This window comes from Limanda limanda, chromosome 8, assembly GCF_963576545.1.
Source record: "Limanda limanda chromosome 8, fLimLim1.1, whole genome shotgun sequence".
In the NCBI taxonomy this organism is placed as follows: domain Eukaryota; kingdom Metazoa; phylum Chordata; class Actinopteri; order Pleuronectiformes; family Pleuronectidae; genus Limanda; species Limanda limanda.
Genome location: NC_083643.1, coordinates 11,929,548 through 11,952,152, shown reverse-complemented (window position 1 = coordinate 11,952,152; position 22,605 = coordinate 11,929,548). Strand labels below are relative to the sequence as shown.

General features: G+C 43.0%; 1 protein-coding gene across 2 annotated transcripts in view; it reads right to left on the bottom strand.

Annotated features, from left to right (window-relative positions):
• itpr2 (inositol 1,4,5-trisphosphate receptor, type 2) overlaps positions 1 to 21,678 on the bottom strand; it is a 55,934-nt gene extending 34,256 nt beyond the window's left edge. For both annotated transcript variants that reach the window (XM_061075837.1, XM_061075838.1), the window contains exons 1-30: positions 21,236 to 21,678; positions 15,727 to 15,797; positions 15,222 to 15,340; positions 15,039 to 15,125; positions 13,751 to 13,909; positions 12,858 to 12,956; positions 12,330 to 12,413; positions 12,077 to 12,223; positions 11,233 to 11,328; positions 10,876 to 10,920; positions 9,669 to 9,820; positions 8,496 to 8,595; positions 8,195 to 8,355; positions 7,955 to 8,096; positions 7,467 to 7,625; positions 6,155 to 6,327; positions 5,747 to 5,866; positions 5,343 to 5,525; positions 4,940 to 5,191; positions 4,712 to 4,859; positions 4,456 to 4,603; positions 3,471 to 3,658; positions 3,243 to 3,366; positions 3,089 to 3,146; positions 2,825 to 2,990; positions 2,410 to 2,577; positions 1,566 to 1,652; positions 714 to 839; positions 495 to 617; positions 117 to 317 (exon numbers count right to left, since the gene is read on the bottom strand). In XM_061075837.1, the coding sequence (XP_060931820.1) occupies positions 117 to 317; positions 495 to 617; positions 714 to 839; positions 1,566 to 1,652; positions 2,410 to 2,577; positions 2,825 to 2,990; positions 3,089 to 3,146; positions 3,243 to 3,366; positions 3,471 to 3,658; positions 4,456 to 4,603; positions 4,712 to 4,859; positions 4,940 to 5,191; positions 5,343 to 5,525; positions 5,747 to 5,866; positions 6,155 to 6,327; positions 7,467 to 7,625; positions 7,955 to 8,096; positions 8,195 to 8,355; positions 8,496 to 8,595; positions 9,669 to 9,820; positions 10,876 to 10,920; positions 11,233 to 11,328; positions 12,077 to 12,223; positions 12,330 to 12,413; positions 12,858 to 12,956; positions 13,751 to 13,909; positions 15,039 to 15,125; positions 15,222 to 15,340; positions 15,727 to 15,797; positions 21,236 to 21,327 (3,978 nt within the window). In that variant the 5' untranslated portion in view covers positions 21,328 to 21,678. The remainder of the gene's footprint in view (positions 1 to 116; positions 318 to 494; positions 618 to 713; positions 840 to 1,565; positions 1,653 to 2,409; positions 2,578 to 2,824; positions 2,991 to 3,088; positions 3,147 to 3,242; positions 3,367 to 3,470; positions 3,659 to 4,455; positions 4,604 to 4,711; positions 4,860 to 4,939; positions 5,192 to 5,342; positions 5,526 to 5,746; positions 5,867 to 6,154; positions 6,328 to 7,466; positions 7,626 to 7,954; positions 8,097 to 8,194; positions 8,356 to 8,495; positions 8,596 to 9,668; positions 9,821 to 10,875; positions 10,921 to 11,232; positions 11,329 to 12,076; positions 12,224 to 12,329; positions 12,414 to 12,857; positions 12,957 to 13,750; positions 13,910 to 15,038; positions 15,126 to 15,221; positions 15,341 to 15,726; positions 15,798 to 21,235) is intronic.
• Positions 21,679 to 22,605: the final 927 nt, after the last annotated feature.

Sequence of the window (22,605 nt, the reverse complement as noted above, 5' to 3'; positions counted from 1 at the left end):
ATAGGTGCAAACAATTCTAAAAGATACTGGATATTTTTAATTTTCACCAAACAATAACCAATATTCATGCAAGGTGGGATTAAATGTTGATTACAAAAAAATTAAAAACTTCCCACCTCTGTCATTACTTTGTCCTGACATTTCTTCGCATACTTCCCATCAGCTTTCACAATGGTCTGCAGGAACCTGAGGTACTGCACGTGTCTTCCGTGCGTTTCGATGCAGTGGACGAAGTGATGAACCACTCGGTCGCTGATTTCATTGCACAGCTGGAAGTTGCTCATGAAGATGTGGCGCATCGTCTCAGCTTCCAGCAGCTAGTGAAGAAACAGCAGAAGTTTAAGTCTTAAGAGGAGATCGGTTTCACGCAAACAGAATATGGACTCATTTGTAGAACAGAAAAAAAGTAGTTTAAGAAACTTTGTTCTTATTATAAAATGATGCCACTGGACATGTCAACAAAGAAGAAGAACCTCAAGGGCATATCCACATACCCCCGGAGTGAGGAACAGGTTGAAGTGTTTATGTAGCAGAACTTGATTCTGAGGATTTCCTCTGCAGAAGTTCTGCAGGAAGGTGTGAGCCAGGGTCATGACCTCATTCATCTTCTCGTCACTCTGTGCCAAAGCAGAACAAAGCAAACAGGAGCAAAGATGTTTAGTGAGACAGTGGCTCGGGAAGACATCATCAAGCAGGAGGACACATCCATTCACCTTCTCATAGGGGATCTGCAGCAGGTCCAGCACCACAGTGTGAGCCCCCATGTTCTTCAGCAGCCTCTGCTGCTGCACACGACTCTTCTTACCGAGAAAACACAGCTTACTGAGCCGCAGTAAGATCTGGAGATGAGACGGAGAAATATTATTACCTCCACCAATGTTATGTTTTTGTCTGGATTTATTTGTCAGGTAGCAGGATTACACAAACACTACAAGACAGACTTCCTCTCAACTTGGTGGAAGGATGTGAAATGCGTCATGGAAGAGCTCATTCAATTCTGGTGCAAATCTGGATTAGGCGGCAGATCCAGGAAATGTTTTGCTTTCTCTAACTCTGAGAATATGTTAATTTTTTTTATGTCTCCCAGTGTATCATTCAGTGGACCAATATTTATTAGTTTGTGCAAATTTATGTAGTATGCACTCTATTATGGGTCATTCTAATTATTAGTTTTAATGCTGTTGTAAAGATATTTTCAGACACGATAGCATTTATTGATGGGACAGAATATTAGTGGGAAAGAGGGGGAGAGAGAGAGAGAGAGAGAGAGAGAGAGAGAGAGAGAGAGAGAGAGAGAGAGAGAGAGAGAGAGAGAGAGAGAGAGAGAGAGAGAGAGAGAGAGAGAGAGAGAGAGAGAGAGAGAGAGAGAGAGGAAGACATGCAGCAAAGAGCCGGGTCAGAACCGACCCTGTGGCTGCTGCAGAGAACTCAAGAACTCAGTCTCAGTACATGAGGTGCACGATCCACCAGGTGAGTTGACAGAGAGAAATATTTGATATGAAATACAAAAGAGCAGAAAAAGTCATCGGGCAAGAAAAACTTGGAATTGCAGACATGGAGCTCACCTCTTTGACAATGTTATAGTTGTTTGCCTTGTTAAAGTCAATCTGAGGTTTATTATCACCGTCCTGGACTGGGCTCTGAACAACCTCCTGGCAAAAACACAAAGACAAACAAAAACACAACCCTTTAGCAACATTCAGCCCCTGACAGTTTATCTGCGGCACAAAGCAGCCTCTGTATCCTGTGTCTAATTAATGGGCATTTCTCACAGTGTAGCGGGGGAAATCCCAGCAGTCGTAACTTTCCTCAAACAATTAAAACAAGAATAATGTTTGAGAATTTAAACAAGTTGCAGGCTTGACTCTTAAAAATTGATTAGCAGCAGTCCTGTTCCGAAGAGCGTTACTGTTATATATTATACATGTGCTATGCTACATAACAAAACAGTTTCCACCAACCCTGATTAACAACAACAAAGAAAGCATTCTTTCACCATGCAACTGAGTGACTGGTGGGATGTTAGGCCACACCCACTTCCTGTGGAGCTCTTTATTGGATAGAATCTCCAAATCTATCCAGTAAAAATGTTTGCTATTCAGTATGTAGGTAGTCAGAGAGCTCCTGAACACAGGCATATCAGTCTCTCTCTGAACTTATTGAGCAAAGTGTTTTTACAGTACTTTGAAGTATCCTGAAATGATCTATTCCACAGTGAAAACGTTGGACTTTACTTTGAAAAATCTCCAAATCTATCCAGTAAAAATGTTTGCTATTCAGTATGTAGGTAGTCAGAGAGGTCTTGAACACAGGCATATCACTCTCTCTCTGAACTTATGTCACTGTGAAGTCGGGAAGGCCGAACTTTGCTTTTAGATGATGGATACCATAAACATGATGGTGGCGCACCTCGGTGTTCTCCTCGTTGCCCTGTCTCACCACCAGGTCCTCGCTGCTGTAGACGCTGCTCTTCTCCACCCACAGCTCCGACTTCTCCACGGTCAGACGCAGCTGATCCAGGTCTGTCTTGATCTGCTTGTAGTTCTCTACATCCTGTGCTGACACCAGCAGCTGGACCTGGAGAACGCACGGACACACACAAACACACTCTGGGTGAAAAATAAACCAGATAGAGAGATGTTAAAAGAAAGAATGCGCCTGAAAGCAAAATCTCTGCCAAGAAATCTCAGAGCACCACTTTGGAGAAATGATCAAAATACATCAACCATGACAGACAAGTCATTTCACACAGGAAGTGCCTGATGTCGCACACTCTCTGCTCACCAGCTATCGAGTGCTTGTGTGTAACCTGCCCTGTCCTCACCTGTTTGAAGGCCTGCAGCACCTCGGATCTCTGGCTGAAGTGTTTGAAGATGAGCTGCAGCGAGCCGGACACCAGCGGGGGGTAGTCTTGCATGATGAGATGGATCAGAACCCTCAGAAAAGTCCTGCCGCCCTCATCGTCAAGCTCCACTGCTCCCAACTCAGAGCTGGAATCATAAAATCGCACTTATCCAGCTTTCAAGTTTCTTTGGAGAGGGTTGAATAGTGTATTAAAAAGAAAACTGTCAGCCTGAGCTTCACCCACCTTCCGGCAAACATGCTCTCTGCTTTGGTGGCAATCTCATCGATGTCTGGCTCAGACGCTACACACAAAATAAAGTTAACAACAGGTCAGTTCAGTACAGTAGGCAGAAAAAGCCTGATTTAGGATATTCGCAGTAAGAGTAATTCTTTCTCACGCATCACGTAAGGCATCTCAGCCAATGAGGCCGAGCTGTCAATGACGGACTTCTCCCCAAACTCTTTCTTGTAGATGGACAACAGGTACGTGATCCTGTAATCTAACCTCACGCTCAGGATGAACTAAACAGCAATTAGAGAAAAGGACAAAAAATAAAGTCAATCACTTATGCAGGAAGGTGAACATTTATAAATAGCACCACCTACATCCAGAGAGCAGCGCTTACTTGCAGGATCTCGATGATCTTTAGCTTGGTGTCCATCACCATGACGTCCTCGTTGTCCGGCAGGAAGTGCCCTTTGCTGTAGCGCAGAGAGGGGGGGGTGTCGGCGAGGCTGTGGGGCACCCCGCGACTCATCACCATCTGAGTCATCAACTCTCCCACGCCGTGGATAGTTCGAAGGACATTGTTGCCTGAAGGAAACATTTATTTTTACATATTTTTTGCTTTGTTTGTGTGTGTGTGTGTGTGTGTGTGTGTGTGTGTGTGTGTGTGTGTGTGTGTGTGTGTGTCTGTGTGTGTGTGTGTGTGTCTGTGTGTGTGTGTGTGTGTGTGTGTGTGTGTGTGTGTGTGTGTGTGTGTGTGTGTGTGTGTGTGTGTGTGTGTGTGTGTGTGTGTGTGTGTGTGTGTGTGTGTGTGTGTGTGTGTGTGTGTGTGTCTGTGTGTGTGTGTGTGTGTGTGTGTGTGTGTGTGATCATCATCAAGTTAAATCTGCAGCCTGTGAAAATTTGATAGCCCTGGAGAACATTGTGTTATTCTCTTCAGTCCATTAAACTGAACCAAAAGTTTGATGTTATTAATGTCTTTATCCACTTTGAAACACTTCAAAATAAACTTTTGTCAATCCAGTTGCTTTTTTATTGTGAATCATTTCCATGAACGGATCAATCCTCTGATCTGCAGACAGATCATCTTCATCCTCATATCAACATGTCTCAATTTCAGTATCTTTATATATTTGTTCCACTGATACCTCAGCTTCTCCATCAGGTCCCCATGTTTTTTCTCCCAGATACTTTTATAAATCACCTTAAGCTTTTTATCTGCTGCATCTCAAACCTGAACGCTCTCTCTGCCCTGTTCAATTATCTTAGCCCTTAAATAAGGAAACAACAAAACACAAGATAACTTTCACTTTCTATTGAATGTTTAAAGGGCTACATAAAAAAAATTATCTGATTTGACCAACACAATGTAATAATGCACTGACCAGCCTCTGGGCTCTTGTTGAGCTTGTTGGTGAAGGCCAGTGGCTGCTGGACAATATCCAGGATGGCCAGCAGGGTGCGTGTGAGACGCAGCAGCTCACTGAAGCTGTAGAAGCCAAAGTAAACCAGGTTCCGAGCCAGATTCACCACCTGGAAAAGACATGTGAATTGAGACCAGTTCAATTTGAGCCTATTCGAGAAAATGTGGTTGACAGTAGGAGTAATAACATTTGAAATACATGCAACAGTTGATTTTACCTCTAGTGTCAGTTCATTCTTGTCTTTATCTCCGAATGGAAAATTCTGGCAGACCACGTCTTTGAGATAATCTTCCACAAACTCCATCGTGGGAGCAAACTTCCTCTTCATCTCCTCTCTGGAGCTGTCCGTGGAATCGTACTCAAACCTGCACAAAACAAACACAATCTGTCTAATTGTGCATCAGACAACATACAAGCGCTCAATTAATCTCACACGCTCTCTCACTCGTGGACAGTGATGGTGGAAGGGATCTCGGTCCAGAGGCGGGCGTAGCGTACGGGCACCACAGCTTCTTGCGGGTCCCGGTCCACGTGCATGTGCAGCATCAGGCGGCAGAAGGAAGCTCGGAGGTTGTACGGCAAGCAGTCGTCGAACATGCTGCGTAGGATCAGATCCACGGGGAGCTGACAGGAGATCTGGTTGATGGCTAGATACTGACGGTCCAGACACATTTTAGCAAACAGGTTCAGCTGATATCTGCAGAGGAGGAGAAGACACCCTTTTTTTTATTTTGCAGATGGAATAAAACATTTGGTGTCTCTATGTTTGTTTCAGCTACTTTTGTGTTGCCGCAGGAAATAAGGCTCAGCACATTGGCACAACTAAAAGATAAGAGCGCAACCGGCACCTGTAGTAGGTGATGATGTCGACATCCATCTTGTGGTTGGCCTTAGCGTCCTGGGCCAGGTGGCGGATGGATTTGCCGTGAGGCTCCTTGTGGCTGTCGATCCAGTAGAGCCAGACCTCCTCGTCCTCCACCTCGTCCTGCAGCTGGGGGGGATCCAGGGTGTTGTCTATGTTAGAGATTAGTCTGGGAGGGGGTGATGAGGAAGGAGGGAAAGAGTGGGACAGAAAGCGGTTACGAGACAAAGCTGCACCAGTACACTGTGAAGCAGAGGTGCTGCTGGAAATATCTATCGAGCCGGAGGAAACAGCAATCGCACATGCTGGGGAGATTGAACACGTTTTTTTATATGAACGAGGGAAATGCAACAGGAGCGACTCGGATGTTTTTGAAATAAACCGACTCACTTGGTCTGGATGAGGATATCTGCATTGGCGGGGTTGAGCATAAATTTACAGATGAGCTCCTGTGTGACGGGGATGGCCGTCTTGTTGGACACACACAGATCAGAGAGATAATCCAAGAACCTGGAAGAGCAGAGCAGAGCAGAACAGTTGGTGTAAGTTGTCTTTCACAGGATATACGGTATTGTTTTTGACATGTAAAGTGGGTAAGCCTATTATATAACAATTATTAATTCCAATACGAGTGGATAAGATGCACATATTGTGTTGGGTTACGTGATCAAATTTAACCTCTCGCTACATTAATTATGACTTCTAATTTTCTTTCACAGCGTCGGGATTGTTCTGTGTTTTCTGTAATTAAACTGTCCCCTGGGTTCTTCTGGTCTCCGGCGGTTGAGCGGGTCTGACCTGGGCTCTCGGTTGCGTCTCAGCAGGTTGACAAACGTCTCGATCTCTTTGGCTGTGATGTGTTTTTCCAGCAGCTTGCGGTTGTTGTGCAGCAGCGCAGTGATCGTGTCCTCGGCCAGGATCTCATACCCAATCTGAGACTGCATGATTGAGAACTTTTTGGCTATATATTCCTGCGAGGAACAAGAAACATATGGTTTTAAACACTGCATTTTTGTAGAGGGTTGTGAAATCACGCAGGAATAGTCAGAGCCAGTAACACAGAAGGATTAAATTAGCTGAATCACTGTGCTAAGCTTTGTGTTTGTTTGAAGATTATCAAGAGAGAACTTGTTCAACAAGTTTACTTTGTTATCTTTAGGCCTTAATTCACATTCAAGAGGTTTCCCACAGTTACAACTGACAGCTGCTTGTAAGGTTCACATTACTTTCATCAGGGCTGAGGGTTGGACCCATCAATCACAACTGATTCATCTTATACACGAGTGTCAAGCTAAAGTTCAACTGGTTCTACTGCTTGTAGGTTTTAACCATAGACTGTAAAGAAGAATGGACGAGGTGACAGCTCCTCAAAGTGAAGCCAATCACCACCTGGTGGCTGGCTGCGGTATTTATCCCTTCTCCTCCATGTTAATTGATGGAAGACAAAGCACAAGTCAAATACATTTGGGGTAGTTCTTATCACATTGATCCATTTTGGCTTTGATTAGTGACTTGATGCTATAACACGGGATGAAACATCAGGATTGACAGCTGACATTAGCTTGTGATTGGTCGAGAGTGTTTATTGCTCAGAATCTGGCTCCAAATGCACAAAAAAGGGCCAATGTTTACTTTGGATATTTTAGCTTCATTTCTGGATATTGTAAGAGGAAGTTGAGCTGCTTCGTCCATCTTCATACAGTCTATTGTTGTGCCTGACAGACGAACACAGTATAGCAGAAATACCAATGAGTGCACTGAGTCCCGAGTGTATTCAACATAAATTCAATCTTTTCATTTAAGCAGGAGAAACTGTGCTGTGAGCTCACGTTCATTACGAGATTTGTCATGAATTATTTCTGTTGAATAATGAAGAAAAGACTGATTGACCACTGCTTAGGTTTTTTAATAGGAAGCATCATTACAGCAGTTGCTCTGCCCGCATAGATTTTCTAAGTCAATCTGGAAGAATCTATACTTCTAAACTCCCAGTTAAATCTCCACCTCTCTGTCAGCGGACTGCCCTGCCTCCTGTTGATAACGACCATATTAATGAGCCGGATGACAACTCAGTGAACACTCAATAGTAGACGTGTGTAGAAAGCCATGCCTGGTTTTTGCGGTAGTCCTGTTGGGAGTGCCGCAGCACCCGGTAGCAGAGTCTCAACATGTACTTGAAGTGGGCATAGCGCTGGTCTCCTAAATCCTCCAACCTCAGCATGGCACCATCCCCCTGATCGGTGAATGGTGCTTTCAGGACGCCAAAGATCTAGAGGAGCAGAAACCCAGACACGGCAATGAAGAATTGAGGTTCTGCAGCCTGTAATGCAATAAACAGACTTCCTGAGGCTAATCTGTAGCTATTATAAAATATCTCACTAATGGAAACACAATAAAATTAAGATTTGCTCTGGGCATTACTGTCCTTTTGTCACACTTCAGATTAATCTGTCTCAACATAAGGGACATAAAGAAAAGTGTGTGTGTGTGTGTGTGTGTGTGTGTGTGTGTGTGTGTGTGTGTGTGTGTGTGTGTGTGTGTGTGTGTGTGTGTGTGTGTGTGTGTGTGTGTGTGTGTCTGTGTGTGTGTTGTGCTGACCTGGGCGAGGATGTTCTGCTCCCTCATGAGTTTCTGCCTCTCTCGGTTTGGTGTAGAGGTGACCACCGATAACACATCCTGGCCATTGTTTGGTACGACACACACAAAGAAAACCAGGTCCTCCAGGAGTTTAGTCACAAACCTGAAATAGATATTAAGGCAAAAAATAACATGTGAACTCATGAACTATTTACACCACCCTGTAGTACCTGCGTCAACACGCTCATATTGTCTCTGTACCTCCTCTCGTTCTGAGCGATGTTGCCATACTGAAGCTTTCTCACAGTGGACTCCAAAACTTTGCTGGCGTCGTTGGCAAAGTCCAGGTCCCTGACCTCCGACAGCGGAACTGACACGATGGCAAAAGCCTCTTTGTCCTCTTTAGTGGGACAGGTGCCAATCTGTTGTGACAGTCCAAGCAAATTTCCAAATAATGCATCCCTTGTTTTAGTTGAGTGAATTTTAGACAATATTCAGACCCTTTTTCCCAATTTGTTGTTTTGCAGATTTCAGAATATCTAATAAGTATTAGAGTTTAGACCTTAAGCATAACCTGCCGCTCCTCCTCTGCGTCAATGGGTACGTTGGTGCTGGTCACCCAGGTGTTGGTGCACAGGTGCCGAAGCCTCACGTATGAGTTTCTGAGGAAGGATAGAACAAAATATGTACAGCAGATATATTTTTTTTGTTGATTGGATGACCTTGCTGCTGTTTTTGAACTGAAAGAGAAGCCATGCTGGTGAATAACTAAGGGTCATACTAGCACATGATGTCGAAGCCGTGGTAGCAAGATGGCTCTGCACATATGTGTCCATGTGGTGTGCTTCAAAACCATTGAAATAACTCGACGACTACAGAAAATTTTGTGATGGTATTTGGTAAAACCATTCATGATCCACTGAGGATATATCCAGTTGACTTTGGTGATGCCCTTCCTTTTACTTTAGCTCCACATAAGATAAATACATACAATGTTTACTAGGCACAAAGTTTGGTGCCAAAAATACGCCAATTATTGTTCCTTTGGCGCCACCATGAGGTTGACATTTTTGATGGGGGTTTTTTATATCAAATTTCTCAACAACTGGATGAATTGCCATGAAATCTGGTTACCCTCCAGAGACATCCTAAACCTCAGACTTTTCATTTAGCACAATCCTTCGATCCAAAACTACAGTTTCTCACATACAACAAAAAGATGATATTCCAAACAATCACAGTTCAACTATGTATTAAGCATGAATTAGAAAATAGGATGCTAACATCCTAAAATAATATAAACACACACGAAATAATCTCTGCTAAATATCAGCATGTAACACATTCTGTATCAAGCAAGCATTTAAGCATGCTAATGTTAGCATTTAGCAATAGGCAGCAGTGTGCAGGTGCAGCCTCACTCGCCCACTAACATGACTGCAGACTCTTTGTCTTGTTATGATATATTAAATATACTGCAATTTGAATGAGAAACTTCAAATATGTTTTACGTGATTTTAACTTGTTTCAGAATTGATCCAGTTATGTCTACACACTTGTTTTAGACTGCTCTCATCACCAACAACAAAATAACACATGAGCAGATGATTTCAATAAAGCAACAATCTCCCCCTAATGGCAGATTTTCTGAAAGGACCTGTTATTGGTTCCCCTGTGGTTGGTTGTGGTTAGATTGTTATTGTCGGTGTTGCCCCCCCCAGTGTGAGTGACTGACCTGGGCACCAGACAGTCGGCCCGCTGCAGGGTGGTGGCGTCCAGCTCAAACAGAGAGGCAATGTCATTCCCGTGGGGAACAGAGACCAGGGTGAACGCAATCTTCTCTGCTGCCTGATGCTTCCTCTTGGTGAACACAGCGTCGGTTTCATTCTGCAGCCGCACACACAAGGACACAGGCAAACATGCACACACAGGGGCGGTGAAAATGATTATATACAATACTTGAAGTAAGTCTCTCTGACCTTTGTGACCATAAAGAGGAGCATGGACATGTTTTGTGTCTGGTTGTCACATCTCTCTGCACATGCTCCTCTTAATACTGACGGATGAGCTCCACTGTTGATAAACTCCATCAGTGAGAGTGGATGGATGAGCCAGACTACATTTAACACAGACATGATGCCAGAGATCCAAGACTTCTCTGCGCTGCGTGTTAGACTCTACAGTACGTAGGCTGCAGATGCAACCCATAATGACGAGGGTTAATTTCTCCTGCTGTTCTCTTCATGTCAATGGGAGGGTCCCTGGAGCTACCTCCGCGCCTCAACTTCTCTTTCCTCCCACTCCCTCCCCTCTTTCTTCCCGTCCCCATCCGCCGGTGACTCACCCCACCAGCTTAGCATCGGCAAGTGGAGCAGAGCAGACAGCACGTCTGCCTTCCCTCCATCCGCTCTTGCAGGGCACCCCCACACCCAGATGTTATGTAAGGAGCCCCCAGTGTGTCTGAAACTCGGCATGTGCATGAGTCAGTGTGTGAGGCGGAGAGAGTTTGTGTGCGCGTGCCTTGCATTGCCAGAATACAAATGTGCAAGTCAGTGAAGAGCTGAAATAAATGTCTCGATATAGATGCAGACTTTGGCAGAGTTTGCATGTGCGTGTGTGTGTGTCTGTTTGTGTACTTTAAGTGTGAGAGAACTGGTGGTGTTGCGTAACCAACGGATGAGGAGACAGAGAAGAGACTGAAATTCAACCAAAAAATGTTCATCTGCTGAGCTAATAACTCTTTGCACTTAAACACTTGATTTCATAGTCACAAACTCATTTTATCCTTCAGTCAAGTGCAATCTAACTCATTCATGGTGTGAAATGACGACCTAATTGCACTGCTGATGCACATAACTGTAATTATCAGCCCTGTAGAGTAGTTAGTGAGACAATCAGCTGTGAGTGGTTTGCAGCTACATGTGCTGGTTTGAATGACTCACCTCTCCTTGGGACTCCACTGTGGTCTCCTTGAATTCAGGGTTTGCCTATAAAAAAGATATTGAACAGTCTCAGATCTCGGATGTGGAGACAATCATGTCATTATCGTCCTTATCACCCATACAGCAGAAGATGGGGATACAGGCCATATCAATGGGAACACTGCCACCTACAGCACATCACCTAAAGTCCCCCTCAACTGTGCTTACACAGACACTGAGAAGCAGACGCTGTCATTCAAAAGAAAGTTTCAGCTATTTTTCAAAAAGAACTATGTAATTTGACACAATAAGAAGCATCGTTAAAAAAAATAAAAATGAAAGTTGAAGCTCTGAAACGAGCGTAAGAGCAAAACTCACCTCGGAAGCGAGATAATTCCCAGTCGCAAGGTGTTTAAAGCGGAAGAGACTGTTCCACTGGCCGGCTCCGCCTCTACAGGGGTCATAGTGCACAACCTGGGAACAGCAAATAATACATCAAACATCTGGAATTAGTGTCAGTCAGTTCCTCCTTCAATCTAACTTTCTAATGTAGCAGGGGAACTTTTCAGTTTTTCAGCTTTTGTCTGTATGGGAATTACTATGACATTTCAACACACATAGATAAGGATGATTACTGTTAAATATCTCTGGTTCTCCTGAGACAGGATTAGTTCACAAACCAAATGGAGAAAAAAGATGCATGTCTTCATTTGCAGCGTTTGCACCATCGCAGTGCAGCGACCGAATGAGTCAGAATGCGAGTCATCCGATTCGCTAAGTACAAAAGGAATTTGTGTTTGTCATACTGGCACTAAAACACGTCAACCGCAGATATGTTAAGAACATGCAGGAACAAACAGCAGAGGGACAAGAGGAACTCCAGTTTAGAGTGTAAACTGATAAAGAGGAACACGCAGTACAACAGATAGAGGATTACAAAGAACTAACGGTTGAAATGGCAGAAAGAAGAACATTATAATAACGTACAATCAAAGGAGGAATAATGGCCTGAACCTGTGAGAAACTGTCCTTAACAAAGACAAAGCTGTAAATCTAATTGTGTAGGAATATATTAGGTTTATTTAGTGGGGTCTTTATTTTGTTGATGTACCGTATGACTTTCAATTTCCCAAAAAGTCATGATGATGATCAACTCCAGCTACATCACAGCATCACTGATGAATTCAAACTGAGAGTGAGATGTTATTAGTCTGTGTGTTACCTCGACCTCCCACAGAGCCTTGGAGCTGGTGGCGGAGGTGGCCGTCTGCCTCAGTGTGGTCCTGAGGAACACGTGCTGCTGCTTCTTGTAATCGTCCGAGGTGAGAAACTTCTCCTGCTCGGCATGAAACAGCCTCACCACGTCTCCCTGACAGAGGACACACGCAAACATGATTAGGCGTTGTTTAGCTGTAACAAATTCTGCTTAAACATGGACTGAATAGAGAGACTCAAACATAATAAAAACAATATACCCCCTTGAGGATATCTTCCTTGTAGTCGCTAAACTTCATGAACAAGGTGACCTTCCAGCTGGTGGTACAGCTGACAGCATTAACCTGCAGCATGAAGAAGAGAGTAGAAGAAAAACAGAAAACAAAATCAAGATTTTATTTGATCAAGTCCCATGCTGCCTCCTAAATCCTCGAAAGGCAACTTTTCTTGTTGTTTTTCAAGTTTTAACAATAGTTAGAAGCTTCTCTGTGGGCCAACACGATGTGTGTATAATATTACATTCCATCAAATATAGATATATTACATCGATATATCACATTATAAACTATTCCCTAAACTACATGCTGTTTTAATAGTAAACTTATAGTGCTTTTAACACAGTCAGATACTTTTCATAGAAATAAAAAAAAACGATAAAGCAGATAAAAGCAAATAACAAAAAATATAAAATACACATCGTAATCATACATGGAGATTTAAGACAGAGATCATAATTAAACATTAAAAGTATCTTGTTTAACAGAATGATATGGATGAATTAGTCCCACCTCTTTGCAGCCGGGGTTGTCCAGCAGCTCGATGTTACTGGCGTGGAGCGGCTGACCTGCGTTCACTGGCATCAGCACCACCTTGTCTCCAACCACCACCTTGAACCGAACCAGAGACAAGTCACGTGGCAGCAGGAGACACAGGGTGGTCAAGTTCCAGCAGAGTTCGGATGGATTCAAACAGAGAGTAAGAGTGGGGTCCATGCAAAGGAAGGGGTTTGTCTCAGGTCTGCAAACATCTACTTCAGAACACAAAAGGCGCTAAGTGCAGCGGCTACAGGCTGAGATTCACACGAGAGAGAGAGAGCGGTGGAGCTGTACACGGCAAACTTATTCAGACCATGGTGAGCGGACACGAATGCAGCATACAGAGACATGGTGGCTGAAAAGTATACAACCTGTTATTGTATCGTTGTTTGCAAAATACATGCTCAGTCTACTTATAATAAACAATTATAATAGACTGTCCATAGTCAACTGTATCTCATTGAGCAGCTGTGCACAAGCACACAAGGTTGGATGTGCTGTTTCAATTCTGTGCAGGAATATTACAAACATTTTAGGCTATGATGTCACTTTCAATGTCATACAGCAGACAGGAGGGAGAAACTTACCGAATACTTTTTTAAGCTCAACCTGAAAATCTACATGCAATGGGGGAGGCCAGTGCATCCATGCGTTTAACTTGATATTCTGTGTCTGACCTAATATCGCACAAACACCATGCACAATCAAGAGCAATACCTTTAACCATAGGATGCTAAAGCCAAAAGGGGGAAGGACAAAATCAGAAATGTTACTGGGACAGGACAAACAATGACCTGACAGTGTAAACAGAGAGAAATGTCACGGCTTTGTACAGAAAGGTGATTCCGGCCGGAGGGGACACCTACATTGTCTCCCTCGCTGCGCAGCTTCCAGAAGGGCTGGATGTAAAACCAGGAGCCCTCGTTCCCGTCCATGTCCAAGGAAACACGCATGGCGTTCTTCTCCAGCAAAGCCGGGAGTCGCTTGTTCACCGTCAGGTACTTGTTGCTCTTAATGTGCAGGAGCTGAGACAGAGGAACCAGAGGGTTGAGACAGGGGCTGACCTAAGACTTTCCTGAACCAGGTGCCATAAAGGGGGGCCTAAGTTCACACAGGCCCCAAAGGGTGCTGCACTATTATATATTACATCATAAGATTGTTATTACTCAAGCAATAAACAGTTGATTTTATATAATTGTATATAGACAGGCAACTCCTGATCGTTTTCATTAAAGATTCATCTACTGATTACTTTATGATGATTATTCTATAAAATTCAGATTTCTTAATGTTACAACTCAAACCTGAAAACCTGTTGAAGTTTAACATGAGAAAATATTTTTTTTTTAAATCATCAACTGATCAATTAATTCATATTTTATGTTTTTGCTATATTCCAAAGCATCATATTTTATTACTTTTGTGGAAAGTAACTATCAGCTAAGGGTGTTGGATTTAATATTTACCAAATATTAACGATGTAGTAAACATGAAATAAATAAATCCAATGTGAATAAAAGTAGTATAATAAGCAATACTTAAGCCTAATAAGTAATAATAAAAATACACACAAATATGATTATAATATTAGATAGAAATAAATCACAGTTTTAAAACAATTAAATGTCAGTCTATTAACAAATAGTAAATAGCTAATATTCAATATTTAGTGATCTATAGGTAAGTGTTGCGTAAGTACTTAAATACCTCCCACCATTGTACAAGAGTAATAAGATATCCACTTTTTAAATAAATAGGTTGCTTATCACCTCAAGGTAACTTGATTGTTTCAAAAGAACTGGCTTCAAATTTCATTCAGTCTGACAGTCTGAATAAAGTGTGTCCGACCACCCTGCACATTACAGGACTCCAGTGTTCAGACAGGGGTAAATTACACCAGCTTTCAAAGTCAACCCTCATAAACTGTTTGAACATGTTTTCCAACAGCAGTAAAGTATGAAGTTTCTTTTCTCAACTCAACACCTGGATCAAGAGCCTAGTGATCACTGACAACACGTCCTATCCTTTCATTTTTTTTTTCAGACCTGCCTGAGTAATCAGACTGGATCTCAGTAACGTAACCTTGGTTAAACAGATAAACAAAACAAAAGCTGTGGACTGGAGCCAGTGTGACGTTGCAGTAGAGATCTGTACCTGGATGACATTACTGTATTTGACAACCTCTCCGAGCAGCTTCTTGTTCTCTGACTCATTCTGCTTCTGTTCCAGTTCTGCTGCATGCTGGGTAATACAAGATAAATCTGTTAGAGCTTTCGGATACACAAGAACAAAAGAGATCTAGATGCAGATTGAGATAACAAAAAAAGGGGGTGGTACCTGTAACTTCTTGAAAAGATCTCCCTGTGTGTTGTTATTTCCTTGTTTTCCTTGTTTTGCCTTCCAGAACTGCTTCTGGGCTGAGTATCTGTTCATGGGACACACCTTGAAGAGGCAATCTGCAGAGGACGAGAAGCATTCAGGCACTAGGGAGTCACTCCCTGTAAGTCAGGTTGAGTTCCACTAAAGGGTCTTAATGTGGTGAAGCTGCCTTTTTGAGGTTAGTGGTTGTTTACCCAGCGGGCGACTGAATAGCCAGTTAAACCTATTAAAGCTTCATGAAAACCACAATGTTGTGTTTAACAACACTGAAAGCAAAGGATCTGGTCAGCTTTGACATTGTGTGTGTGTGTGTGTGTGTGTGTGTGTGTGTGTGTGTGTGTGTGTGTGTGTGTGTGTGTGTGTGTGTGTGTGTGTGTGTGTGTGTGTGTGTGTGTGTGTGTGTCTGTGTGGTGTGTGTGTGTGTGTAACCCTGAACCAGTGTGACTAGTCTAATCATACAAACCTCTAAATTTCTTAGGCGGGTTAGCAAGGTCTCCGGCATCAGGCTGAACCACACACCTGTCATCGACAAGCCTGTAGAGAAAAACACAAATACAAAATTTCACTCACCATCATTTCTTAAGTACATTACAGTTGTGGCAAGAGGAGTAAAGATTAACCCTCTAAATCTAATAAAAGTTCAGGTTTTTTGATTCAAGATCCATGAATCACTCTCTGAGAAACCAATTTTCTGAAGAACTTCCCATCTCACAAAGTTAAAGAAAAAGAAGAAAATACTCCTGGATCTGCTGATCCGGACAGAAATGGTTCCTCCTTAGGTCATGGCTCTGCTTTCCAAAACATATCATGGAATTCAGTTGAGTAGTTTTTGCGTAATCCTGCTAACTAACAAATAAAAAAGCAAATAGAGACGAAAAAACATGATCTCTTGGCGGAGGTTAATATGCAAATTAATATTTCCCACACTTCAAAAATAATTATATAATTGTCTATTTCACAATCTTAAATTGTGAAATGAAAAATGGCAGATGGTTTGGGGCTGTACTGAGATACAAGATCATGGACATATGATTTAGTGTTTTCCACTGGCCAGTTATTATCCCTGAAAAATATAGATTTACATGACACAAACAGTCGTCCAATTGTGGTGTCGCATACAAATGCAAATACATGAATTCTACAACCACTCATTTCAATCCACGGCTCAAAACCACACTTGAGTGGCAGTTCACTTGGCACCTGCAGGATGAAAAGCTCAGCTGGTGACACAGCTCTCAGAGGCTGGACTGATGCTCTAAACATTTTCTGGAGCTCATCTAATCTAAAGCTGCTTTGATCGCTGTTTACCGAGCCAGCGGCGTGAAGGTCTGCTGAGTCTTGTGGTTTGTGTTTAGATAAATGACATCCGACTTTGCACAGTGTCTGTGTGTGTGTAAGATGAAGCTTTTAGAAACACCATTGTCTGGGTCACTGGAGGATCCTCAAGGCCGCTGGAGGAAACCATGTGGTTTCTGTGCAGGGTTGATTAGAGGGAATTTGAAGTGGTGTCATCCACTGAATAACGGCCTAGTTACCCACATCCTAGACTTGTATTGGCTCTTCGCTGACTGTTTTACACACTAGAGACGTTTCACTGGCTCAGCAGGTCTCTGAAATTCACACATTACAAATCTGCACGGACTGTTAAAGCTGCAAAGCTGATGATGATGGATATCTCCAGTCACTGCCGTGGATCACAAGTAGTCGCTAGTAGTTTGTTTTGTTTTAACTTGTGAGTATAAAGTCGATTCCGATTGCACTCTGTGACGGCCGCACGATATGTTTTGGAATTGATTCCCTACAAGAGTCACCACCATGTAAGAAATCTCATGGGAAAATTTAGGCAAAATGAATGTCCACCACTGTCGAACCAAAACAGGAAGAGGATGGTGCTTTTGTTTCCCCAGCAGCTATAGGCAACTTTCCCCCCCGACACTGGAAAAGGCAGATGGAACCAGCAGAGTGACTGTTGAAACTCTACCCGGCAAAAGAAAAGGGTTCTCGATGTCTGAGGAGGAAGAAAACAAGGTGAACAGAAGGACAGATGGAAAACAAGTAGTCTCTCTCTGCAGGCCGCGAATGACTCACTGATAAATAGACTGATGAGGCTAGTGAAAACTTGACGGGTGTTTTTTATGTTCCATCAACAATGCGGCCTTATTACTTCACTGCCTTTTTAAAAGGGTTTAGTGTAAATGGGGATTTTGCAACTCGCTGTTTCTTGCTTTGGGCAGGAACCAGTAAAACAGCGACCAGTAATACCACTTAGAAACACTAGGGCTAATACTCAAAGTAGGCATGGTGCCAATTGTGAACACTGCTGGTATTTGTAAACACAAGCTAATTGATCTCATTCGCTACAAGGAACATTTGAAACACTGTATTCAGTTGGCCATTATTCAGTGGAACCGAATGCGTGAAACCAGAAAAAACAAAAGGGTAATGGAATTTCCCCTGAGGAAATGTTTTACACCCTCATTATTAAAGAGTCGGCTTTTCTTTCTGAGACCAAAATTTAGGTCTGGGCTCCAGCTGTGAATCTGCTTTTACTTTACTTTTTCTCGTAGATGTGAGAAAGGTCTTATTTTATCTGAATAGTTGGACTTTAAGGTTTCTTATGTCAGTAAATCCGTGTCTAGGTGGTGCTGCTTGTTGGTCTTCGTCCAGACAGACCTAATCAAATTCTGAGGCACCATGTATGACTGATCTCAGACTTTATTCCCATGCACAGATGCACAAGCACATCCATTCATCCACCGAAGAGAAACATAATGCAATACACAATCCCTCAAATTCATTCAAAGCGAGCAGCCCTCCTTAAATGAACTGAGCCATTTCCTTTTTTTATGCCACAACACTTGATCAGTGTGTCGATTCACGGTGTGTGTGTGTGTGTGTGTATTATTTCCTCTAACTCTGTATCAGAGTGACATCTAAATGAGAAACAATAGGGCCCAACAGGAAACATCATCAAGTGCTAAATGGCTAAACAGGAAGGCCCCGTGGAAAAGGCCCTCCAGCTCATTAATAAGTCATCCTATGTCCGCAGAGGGGCTGGCGCTGCAAACACGGGGGGGTTTGACGGTGGCTGACACTCAGCAAGCAGGAGAGGTTTTCTGTGTAACCGAGTTAAACATGAACCAAAGATAAATCTACCAGGCTGGACACAGACGAGCTAATAATAGCTGCATAGCTTGTGTGGAGTGGACTGAGACAACAACACAGAGAGGGCCACAGTGTGTGAGGACCACCAGAAAAAACCTGTCTGATATGTTGCACGACAACTAGAGAAAGTGACTCGAAAGTTAAAAGGTTTTACAACCATTTTCTGTCACTGCATGTTTCAACCTGCTGATGGAGCAGACTGAGTCATGCACTTCCTCTTTACCAACCTGCGATTACTTCATTTCTGCAGAAAGCTATAGGCTTATCCATGGGAAAATCATCACATACTAAATGACGTATTGCGTATATCATCTTGAAGTAACTGCTCGTGGTTCAAACCAATCTTGGATAATACCATGAATCGCTTGATTATTGAGAAACATTAAATGTCACAGATCTCCAAAATAAACCCTCTTGACAACCGTAAACATGGGAAAGCACGATATCCAAAAGGTCAAGGACACCTGTGGATTTGAATCAGCCTCGTGACCTTTGTGTTCCTTATAAGATCATCCGGTTTGTGAGTGTTTACAGTATAAGGTGTGTAAGGAACTCACTGATTCATTATATTCCTGAGCAAACAGCCTGGGTAGCCTTGTGCAGCCGTGGCAACATTGTGCTCACCAGGGCCGAGGTTCCTGCAGCTCTTTGCTCTAGATTCTCCTTTCTCTGAACCTTGGTGAGCTCAGCGCTTGATAAAATACACAGCGCCCCTGTCAAACTGCATGAGTTATACAACGCTGATAAGAATTTCACTTCTTTGCCTCACAAAAATAGGAGGTGTGAACAATTGCTGTGGGGGGATTTTAAAATGTTGTCTGCCCCTGTGTGCTGTTTACATTGGCACAGAGCTTTCGAGACACATAAAGTAGTTTGACTGTGTGTTGTCCTGAAGACAGTGAGTCCGGGAACATTGTATAAGTGAAGGTATAAAACATACTTCATCTGCCATTTGCTCAAATACTCTCTAGATCGTCCAGAGAACAAGACATTAAAGCTGAGGTGTTTACATCCGAACGTGCATGCTCTGCCTGTCGGAGAAACAGGAACGACAGAAAGTGAGAACAGAAAATGAGGGAAAAGGGAGAGAAGGTGGGTGGGGCAGGGCTCATTCCTCAGGGCCAGTCGATCTTTCCACACTTGTTCTGTGGGTTTAGGGGCCAGAGAGCAACTGGAACCACCAAAGGTATTTCACCTTGCACTGACACTCTACCCTGTCCACACAGGAGGAAATACAGCCAAGCAAACCATAGTGACGCTAGAGGAGAATGACCCAATGAAAAGTAGTTTCTATCAACCCTACACAAAAGTCAGCTGAGACGTAAAAGAAAAACTACCATTGAAAAGTAGTAGACGACATTACATGAGTATGTCCCCTGAAAATTAAGCAGTGTCTACTTATTCCTATGAGCAACTTACACCAAAAAACGTATTTAAACTTAATTAATTATTAGTAAATGAGTTAATAGTTAATTTAATGGTTGTTTTTTCCTGACCCACCACTTATCTGGTAATCTCTATTAACAGATTCTACAGTTGAATATGCAAAATCTGTTTTCACGGGACAACATTTGGGCGCCAGAAGTCTTCAGGTGTCTGTTTCTAGTTTGATCAGTCATGTTTGAGTTGGCTTTGGTCGCCCCAACACACAAACACTAAGTGTAGAGAGCAAAAGAGCCAGAACACAAACCGGCTATCAGCTTTCTAATTAATCTGCATTCATATGCAGGTAGCTGTTAGTAGAGATCCTCCCAAATGTCATGTGGATCTGAAACACCTAGAAAAAGAATAACTGTTTGTGTTTTGTGTGTAACAGACTGTAAACGGTGAACTACATACAAAGGAAGGAGTATTGGCCTGGATATTGTCTGTCTACACAGGAAGCCCCAAAATATTAGCTGTTGCCCCCAGAGGCAAATCCTCGACAGACAATAGCCTATTGCTAATCTGATGACCCCTCAGATTCTTCATCCTGATGTTAATCAGCACAGCTTTAACAGAGGGCCTAGTTGCTAACTTTTGTGGCAAACGTATGATATTCAGCTGAATATCACTCAAATGTGTTTCATACATAAACAAAGAATTCCCTTTTATACAACATCGTCAGATAGTCAACGGTGCATTTCCCTCTCTTATTTGCATTTCCTGAAGGATGGCGCCGTGCACAGACACAGAGGCTTTTCTTTCTCTGAAGTTTGTATTTATCACTTGTGGGTTTTTTTTCCTTATCTAATTCATCGTTACAGTCTGCACCACTGGGACACTTCATCTGGTTGAACCCTGAGCAGTGACAATAAACGGAGCTGAAATGAATATAGTCGCAGTATTTTCAGGGGAGACACTAAGCTCACATACAGGCACAATGTAAATGTATGTAAATGTCTCAGTTACTCTAAACATTTAGTTGAATATCGTCTGCATATCATTTGATCTTCATTACTGGATCTCCCAGACGTCTTTTGAAAGGGGGCCTCCCTGACGTCTTCTCGTGTCCTCGTATGGGTCCCCGGGTCCCTGCTTTGACTCCCAGGTGCCACACCGAGCTCCGGTAACCTTTGGCAGCCTCCACCTGGGCAACACGCTGCTTTGCATTCCTGTCGCATTTGCGTAAACGTGAAGAATTTCCTCAGAAGCGACGGATTACGCGTTGACAGGCCTGTGCCACAACAAGTCCCACACAGGAACCTCTTCCTCGATCGGCTCGCAGGGGCCGATCAGAGAAGAGGAAAGTGACAGAGAAGCAGCGAAGGCATAGAAACACAGCACATGTGGGGGGGGGATAAGAGGAGAAGCGCAGAGGAACATACCCCAGAGTGCTGATGAAGCCATTCACCGAGCCTTCCGCGTAAAGAGACACAATGTCTCCGAGGTGAAGGAAACTGGATCTGTGCTCTGACATGGTTCTTCTATGAACTTTTGCGCAAACTACGAAGAAGATCTCCCCTGGTTCTCCATGCGTGAAGGTCTGTGGCTCCTGCCTTCGTCTGAAAGTAAATCCACACGCGTTAGAGCAGCGCCTCCTCACATTCACCTCCAACTCCTCTTCCTCTTCTGCATTTCAGCCAGGGCGCCAGACAGGAGGCGAGGGAGGCGGAGAAACCAAGAAATACACACACTGCTGAAGACGTGCGAGTGAAAAAAAAGTGTGTTTCTGGGTTGTTGCTGTTTTCTTCTTCTTTACACTTATTTAACTTCTTCCTGTATGTGAGGCAGAGCCGAGAGAGAGAGAGGGGGAGAGAGAGCTCCTCTTCAGATCCACTTCAGGGGGAGGAGACTGCTGCTGTCAGAGCTCTGAGCCAATTCCGCTCAATGACATGTTTTGGTTTTCATTCAGATCGCAGGGCCTCTGATGAAGAGGAGCAGCTCTTCATCTCATCGCTGGAAACTACACATCCGAATGTACCTGTGGGTGCAGAGAACCTGTAACTATAGAGGCGCTAAGGAGCATCAAACTAGATTAAAACTATAAGATCAAATCCAATCAATACACTTAAAGGTCCAGGGTAAGGTTTAAGTGAAGGGATCGATTGATAGAAATTGAATATAAAACAATCCTAGTGATGTTTCCACTAGTGTTTTTCGTCTAGATTGTACAAATTGTTGATTTCTTTACCCTTGACTATGACTTTTATATTTAAATACTTAATATTGAAATCAGGAGTAGGTCCTCTAGGACCACCATGTTCTTCTGATGGGGAGTGAGAGATGAGGAGTACAACATGCAACTTCACCACTAGATGTCACTAAATCCTACACACAGAACCTTTAACAAAATGAGGCCAACTTGTCTCCATTTAAATATTGCACTGTAAGACTTAGGACCAAAATATACAATTTTGTGTGTGTGTGTGTGTGTGTGTGTGTGTGTGTGCGTGTGCGTGTGCGTGTGCGTGTGCGTGTGTGTGAGTAGACAAGCAGATAACATTATATAAGTGACAGTGTGGACCCATAGTGCTCAGTATTAAATAAATAAGCTAAAATAGGCTAAATAGAATCATGAAATAACACAATATTTTCTAGACAATATTTAATTCTGCTTCTTTTCACTATCACAGCTTTTATTGCAGGCCATTCCATAATCCACAGTAACATGAATTATGTCATTAAAACATTAAATGGTTTCTTGGTTTCCATTCAGCTGAAGTGAAGTAAGGCTGCAGCTCAGAAATCCTAAAAA